Raw genomic sequence first — 8,444 nt, forward strand, 5'->3', positions numbered from 1 at the left:
TAAGCTAAGAGGCGGGCCACAAACAGGCGAATAACGGCACAGTACAACAGTGGTGTGCAGAACGGCATCTCGTAACGCACAACTCGTCGGTCCTTGTCACGGATTGGCTACTGCAGCAGACGACCGGGTTCCACTCCTAGCGGCTAAAAACAAGAAGAAGTGGCTCCAGGGGGCATGTGATCACCAACACTGGACAACTGAGGAGTGGATGGAGTCCATGGCCTTATCCTGCCTGGTGTCAACGGTATAGGCTGGTGGCAGAGGTATAATGGTGTGGGGAATGTTTTCCTGGCACACCAATTGAGCAATGTTTCAATGCCCCGAGGAATTCAGGCTGTTCTGGAGGCAAAGGAGGGCCCGACCCGGGTACTAGATGGGTGTACCTAATAAACTGGCCACTGAGTGTATCTTAAGTGCAGTAGTAATGACAGTTTTGAGTAATGACAACACATTGGGTTTTACATTGTAGGGAACACTGACCCATTTTCTGTGTGAGGATATGAGATACAGGCATAAAAAACAAGACAAAAAATAAAACAACTGTCATCACAATATATCATTATTTATTATCTATTTTATAGGAAAGGCCAGCTGTTTTTGCTAACCATGTGACTTGACCAGGAATGAACTTCACGCATAGGCCTTCTTAACAGGCCTGCCTTTAAACTTGTGTTATTTAACTCTTTCAGCTCCAGAGCGAGGTGGAGAAGCCTCTGTTGACGTTCAGAGAGAACTTTAAGAAGGACATGAAGAGGTTCAATCATCACATCGCAGAACTACGGAAACAGCTGGTTGGACGACACTCAGCCGTGGAGAAGGTACGCATCCTGATGCAGTGAGACGCAACAAACACACACAGGCCCACACACACACACACACAGAGACATGCACACAGAGGCACAAACACACACAGGCCCCACACACACACACACACACACACACACACACACACACACACACACAAACACAGAGACATGCACACACAGGCCCACACACACACAAACACAGAGACATACACACACACAAACACAGAGACATGCACACAGAGGCACAAACACACTCATAAAGCATACAGAACTCAACGTCCCTGCACTTGGCAGCTGTAGAACACAACTCCCCCCTAAGTCTAGGACCGTTTCCTGTCAACACACACCCACACACACACACTACCACTTCCTTGTTCTATAAATAACGATTGGACTGATCGCTTCAGCTTCTACTGTCATCTCCTCACCATCAGTCATCTAGGGTTATGGTTAGTCATCTAGACATTCATCACAGACCTGTCATCTCCTCACCATCAGTCATCTAGGGTTATGGTTAGTCATCTAGACATTCATCACAGACCTGTCATCTCCTCACCATCAGTCATCTAGGGTTATGGTTAGTCATCATGACATTCATCACAGACCTGTCATCTCCTCACCATCAGTCATCTAGGGTTATGGTTAGTCATCTAGACATTCATCACAGACCTGTCATCTCCTCACCATCAGTCATCTAGGGTTATGGTTAGTCATCATGACATTCATCACAGACCTGTCATCTCCTCACCATCAGTCATCTAGGGTTATGGTTAGTCATCTAGACATTCATCACAGACCTGTCATCTCCTCACCATCAGTCATCTAGGGTTATGGTTAGTCATCATGACATTCATCACAGACCCTGTCATCTCCTCACCATCAGTCATCTAGGGTTATGGTTAGTCATCATGACATTCATCACAGACCTGTCATCTCCTCACCATCAGTCATCTAGGGTTATGGTTAGTCATCTAGACATTCATCACAGACCTGTCATCTCCTCACCATCAGTCATCTAGGGTTATGGTTAGTCATCATGACATTCATCACAGACCTGTCATCTCCTCACCATCAGTCATCTAGGGTTATGGTTAGTCATCATGACATTCATCACAGACCTGTCATCTCCTCACCATCAGTCATCTAGGGTTATGGTTAGTCATCTAGACATTCATCACAGACCTGTCATCTCCTCACCATCAGTCATCTAGGGTTATGGTTAGTCATCATGACATTCATCACAGACCTGTCATCTCCTCACCATCAGTCATCTAGGGTTATGGTTAGTCATCTAGACATTCATCACAGACCTGTCATCTCCTCACCATCAGTCATCTAGGGTTATGGTTAGTCATCATGACATTCATCACAGACCTGTCATCTCCTCACCATCAGTCATCTAGGGTTATGGTTAGTCATCATGACATTCATCACAGACCTGTCATCTCCTCACCATCAGTCATCTAGGGTTATGGTTAGTCATCTAGACATTCATCACAGACCTGTCATCTCCTCACCATCAGTCATCTAGGGTTATGGTTAGTCATCATGACATTCATCACAGACCTGTCATCTCCTCACCATCAGTCATCTAGGGTTATGGTTAGTCATCTAGACATTCATCACGCATTTCACACAAGTGGGTTATAGAAAGTAATAGCCTACTGCAATACCCTGAAGTATGTCCCCATTTACTTTCCTATAAGCATTCATATCAGCTTATAACAACCGTATGCCAGCCTGTATAATATCGGAATGCATCTGTAGGCTCGTAAGGCTCTAGCAGACAGACAGAAGGACCTGGAGGAGAAGACTCAGCAGCTATAAGCCTTCATAACACCTTATAACAGCCAAAGAAGTGCTTTGAAGGAGGATCATGTCACCTCCACCTCACCCTAGACCTACTTCAGTTTGCATACTGCCGAACCGGTCCACAGTCGATGCAGTCGCCATCACACTGCACACTGCCCTACCCCATCTGAACAAGAGGAATAACCATGTAAGAATGCTGTTCATCAACTACAGCTCAGCATTCAACACCATAGTGCCCTCCAAGCTCATCATCAAGCTGGAGGCCCTGGGTCTCAACCCCGCCCTGTGCAATTGGGTCCTGGACTTTCTGAAGGGCCGCCCCGGGGTGTAGAAGGTAGGAAACAATCTCCACTTTGTTGACGCTTAACCCTGGGGCCCCACAAGGGTGCATGCTCAGTCCCCTCCTGTACTCCTTGTTCACCCATGACTGCGTGGCCATGCACGCCTCCAACTCAATCATCAAGTTTGCAGATGACACAACAGTAGTGGGCTTGATTACCAACAACGACGAGACAGCCGGAGTGTGGTGTCAGGAAAACAACCTCTCACTCAATGTAAAAAAGAGGACTTCAGGAAACAGCAGAGGAGCAACCCCCTATCCACATCTACAGGACAGTAGTGGAGAAGGTGGAAATGTTTAAGTTCCTCAGCGCACACATCACAGACAAACTGAAATGGTCCACCCACACCGACAGTGTGGCTTGTCATCTAAAACCTTGACAAACTTTTACAGATGCATAATTGAGAGCATCCTGTCAGGCTACATGACCGCCTGGTACGGCAACTGCACCGACCTCAACCGCAAGGCTCTCCAGAGGGAGGTGCGGTCTGCACAACGCATCACCCGGGGGCAAACTACCTGCCCTCCAGGACACCTACACCACCTGATGTCACAGAAAGGCCAAAAAGTTCATCAAGGACAACAACCACCCGAGCCACTGCCTGTGCACCCCGCTATCATCCAGAAGGCGAGGTCAGTACAGGTGCATCAAAGCTGGGACCGAGAGACTGAAAAACAGCTTCTATCTCAAGGCCATCAGACTGATAAACAGCAATCACTAACTCAGAGAGGCTGATGCCTACATAGAGACTCAAATCACTGGCCACTTTAATAAATGGATCACTAGTCATTTTAAACAATGCCACTTTAATAATGTTTACATATCGTACATTACTGTCATCGATTGGGTGCAGAGATGTAGCGGAGTCAGGTGCAGGACACATGTTTTGAGCAAAACAACGGAGTTTACTCAAAAATCAAGGAAAAATTCCAAATAGGAACATACAAACACACTAGTACAATCAACAACCACTAAAGACACCAACACTCACAGACAGAACAGAAATGTATGCCAGAGGGTTAAATAAGGAACATGAATTGGGAATTGAAACCAGGTGTGTGTAATACAGACAAAACAAAACGAAACTGAAACATGGATCGGTGGTGACTAGAAAGCCAGTGACGTCGACCGCCGAACACCACCCGAACAAGGAGAAGGGCCGACTTCGGCGGAAGTTGTGACAATTACTCATCTCATTTGTATATACTGTATCTTATACCATCGTTTGCAACTTGCCTTTCTTTACCTGTCGGTCATCGCTCATCCATATATTTATATGTACATATTCTTATTCCATCCCTTTAGATTTGTGTGTATTAGATAGTTGTTGGGGAATTGTTAGATTACTTGTTAGATATTACTGCACTGTCAGAACTAGAAGCGCAAGCATTTCGCGACACTCACATTAACATCTGCTAACCATGTGTATGTGACCGATAAAAATGTGATTTGATTTGAAGATCTGCATGTATCTCTGTAGGCCCGTAAGGCTCTAGCGGACAGACAGAAGGACTTGGACGTGAAGACCCAGCAGCTGGAGATCAAACTAAGCAACAAGATGGAAGAAGACATCAAGAAGGCTCAGCGGAAATCCACACAAGCAGGTCAGAGCCGGGTCAAGGTCAAACCAAAGGTTATCAAAGGTCACTGTGGGTTTAGCCAGTGGGGTCAAATACTCACATGTTTGTTATAACTCATATTGGTGTCACTTGTATTCTTAAAAAAATGAATATTTAACCTTTATTTAACCAGGTAGGCTAGTTGAGAACAAGTTCTCATTTGCATCGGCGACCTGGCCAAGATAAAGCAAAGCAGTGTGACACAGACAACAACACAGTTACACATGGAATAAACAAACATACAGTCAATAATACAGTATAAAAAGTCTATATACAGTGAGTGCAAATGAGGTAGGATAAGCGAGGTAAGGCAATAAATAAACCAGTTGGCGAAGTAATTACAATATAGCAATCAAACACTGGAATGGTAGATGTGCAGAATATATATATATATACAGTGCCTTGCGAAAGTATTCGGCCCCCTTGAACTTTGCGACCTTTTGCCACATTTCAGGCTTCAAACATAAAGATATAAAACTGTATTTTTTTGTGAAGAATCAACAAGTGGGACACAATCATGAAGTGAAACGACACTTTTTTAACAAATGAAAAACTGAAAAATTGGGCGTGCAAAATTATTCAGCCCCTTTACTTTCAGTGCAGCAAACTCTCTCCAGAAGTTCAGTGAGGATCTCTGAATGATCCAATGTTGACCTAAATGACTAATGATGATAAATACAATCCACCTGTGTATAATCAAGTCTCCGTATAAATGCACCTGCACTGTGATAGTCTCAGAGGTCTGTTAAAAGCGCAGAGAGCATCATGAAGAACAAGGAACACACCAGGCAGGTCCGAGATACTGTTGTGAAGAAGTTTAAAGCCGGATTTGGATGCAAGAAGATTTCCCAAGCTTTAAACATCCCAAGGAGCACTGTGCAAGCGATAATATTGAAATGGAAGGAGTATCAGACCACTGCAAATCTACCAAGACCTGGCCGTCCCTCTAAACTTTCAGCTCATACAAGGAGAAGACTGATCAGAGATGCAGCCAAGAGGCCCATGATCACTCTGGATGAACTGCAGAGATCTACAGCTGAGGTGGGAGACTCTGTCCATAGGACAACAATCAGTTGTATATTGCACAAATCTGGCCTTTATGGAAGAGTGGCAAGAAGAAAGCCATTTCTTAAAGATATCCAGCCACACACAATGGCCATTGCCGAGCCATGGCCGAGCAGCCACACCCAAGCCTAAGATCACCATACGCAATGCCAAGCGTTAGCTGGAGTGGTGTAAAGATTGCCACCATTGGTCTCTGGATCAGTGGAAACACGTTCTCTGGAGTGATGAATCACACTTCACCATCTGGCAGGCTGACGGACTAATCTGGGTTTGGCGGATGCCAGGAGAACGCTACCTGTCCCAATGCATAGTGCCAACTGTAAAGTTTGGTGGGGGAGGAGTAATGGTCTGGGGCTGTTTTTCATGGTTCGGGCCCCTTAGTTCCAGTGAAGGGAAATCTTAATGCAACATCATACAATGATACTTTCTGGCAACAGTTGTGTGGAATGCCCTTTCCTGTTTCAGCATCACAAAGCAAATAGAAATGGTTTGTCGAGATCAGTGTGGAAGAACTACACTGAGCCCTGGCCTCAACCCCATCGAACACCTTTGGGATGAATTGGAACACCGACTGTGAGCCAGACCTAATCGCCCAACATCAGTGCCCGACCTCACTAATGCTCTTGTGCTCTTGTGGCTGAATGGAAGCAAGTCCCCGCAGCAATGTTCCAACATCTAGTGGAAAGCCGTCCCAGAAGAGTGGAGGCTGTTATAGCAGCAAAGGGGGGACCAACTCCATAATAATGCCCATGACTTTGGAATGAGATGTTCGACGAGCAGATGTCCACATACTTTTGATCATGTAGTGTACTTTGTTTTTGGTAAATGTACTTGAAACGATTGCAATGTGTCTCACCAATGTGTCTCAGTTGTTCTGAATATGAGCGTCTGCTAATTGACTTCTAAATGTACATATAAAAGGTTGTTGCTTTTGTAAATTAATATTTGGACTTTGACTCCCCCTGCTGGAGAAGTTATTCTACAACTGTTTCAAGCTTCATAAAACCCGGAGGAAAGAAAAGTGCAGTCAATGTCCAAAGAATAGAAACGTTTGTCTAAACAGTATTTTCTGTCTACCAGGAGACGACCTGATGCGCTGTGTGGACCTTTACAACCAGTCGCAGTCCAAATGGTTTGAGGAGATGGTGACCACAAGCCTGGTAAGACTCTCCTTTTGTATTTCCTCCTTATCACTGATGGTGATGTATGTAGCGTATTGCTTTGGTAGCCTGGGTGCTGGTCTGTTTCTACTTCAGCCATCTTCAGGAACAGTGAGTCTGGCAAACCACAGAAAGGATTCATCTGAATCACGTAATCCAAAAACCCATGTTCCCTTCAATCCTTTCTGTCCTCCAGGAGCTGGAGAGGCTGGAGGTAGAGAGGGTGGAGATGATACAACAGCATCTGTGTCAGTACACCACCTTACGGCATGAGACTGACATGTTTAACCAGAGTGTAAGTTAAGCACCACCTTCTATTACCAGTAGAAAGCACTCAATGCCTTGTTTTTCTGTGTATTTTTCAGAGCTGCACACACACACACACAGACATACACGCACGCACACACGCGCACGCACGCAAACACACACACACACACACACACACACACACACACACACACAGAGGGTAGTGACTGTTTATACACGTGTCCTTGCAGACGATGGAGCCAGTGGACCAGCTGCTACAGAGTGTGGACCCAGCTAGAGACAGAGAGCTCTGGGTTCAGGAGCAGAAGACAGGAGACATCAGGCCTGTGGACATTGAGATATAACACACCTCGTTCCCAGGGTCACACACATGTGGATCCACAAGCCTGGATCTTTACGGGGCTTCAATGTCAACTTTGAGATATTATAGACATCCTGGATGACTCGCTCCACAGCTCCACAGACAAAAGTCTGCTCTTTAGCGAGCGAGCACCACCACCAAGCAGTGTTCATTATGACCTAGAGGATTCTATATGGTAGACACAGTGTTCATTATGACCTAGAGGATTCTATATGGTAGACAGACAGTGTTCATTATGACCTAGAGGATTCTATATGGTAGACAGACAGTGTTCATTATGACCTAGAGGATTCTATATGGTAGACAGACAGTGTTCATTATGACCTAGAGGATTCTATATGGTAGACAGACAGTGTTCATTATGACCTAGAGGATTCTATATGGTAGACACAGTGTTCATTATGACCTAGAGGATTCTATATGGTAGACACAGTGTTCATTATGACCTAGAGGATTCTATATGGTAGACAGACAGTGTTCATTATGACCTAGAGGATTCTATATGGTAGACAGACAGTGTTCATTATGACCTAGAGGATTCTATATGATAGACAGTGTTCATTATGACCTAGAGGATTCTATATGGTAGACAGACAGTGTTCATTATGACCTAGAGGATTCTATATGGTAGACAGACAGTGTTCATTATGACCTAGAGGATTCTATATGGTAGACAGACAGTGTTCATTATGACCTAGAGGATTCTATATGGTAGACAGACAGTGTTCATTATGACCTAGAGGATTCTATATGGCAGACAGTGTTCATTATGACCTAGAGGATTCTATATGGTAGACAGACAGTGTTCATTATGACCTAGAGGATTCTATATGGTAGACAGACCGTGTTCATTATGACCTAGAGGATTATATATGACAGACAGTGTTCATTATGACCTAGAGGATTCTATATGGCAGACAGACAGTGTTCATTATGACCTAGAGGATTCTATATGGCAGACAGACAGTGTTCATTATGACCTAGAGGATTCTATATAGCAGACAGACAGTGTT

At 44.7% G+C, this 8,444-nt stretch overlaps 1 protein-coding gene across 1 annotated transcript; it reads left to right on the forward strand.

Annotated features, from left to right (window-relative positions):
* Positions 1–686: 686 nt before the first annotated feature.
* On the forward strand, positions 687–8,165 carry LOC127921831 (growth arrest-specific protein 7-like; the record flags this gene model as incomplete). Its single annotated transcript, XM_052505423.1, has 6 exons — positions 687–818; positions 4,440–4,563; positions 6,724–6,803; positions 7,000–7,098; positions 7,301–7,814; positions 7,899–8,165. Coding segments are annotated over 5 exons (549 nt in total), but the record flags the coding sequence as incomplete, so codon positions are not given.
* Positions 8,166–8,444: the final 279 nt, after the last annotated feature.

This window comes from Oncorhynchus keta, unplaced genomic scaffold (genome assembly GCF_023373465.1).
Source record: "Oncorhynchus keta strain PuntledgeMale-10-30-2019 unplaced genomic scaffold, Oket_V2 Un_contig_2375_pilon_pilon, whole genome shotgun sequence".
NCBI classification, from domain to species: Eukaryota; Metazoa; Chordata; class Actinopteri; order Salmoniformes; family Salmonidae; genus Oncorhynchus; species Oncorhynchus keta.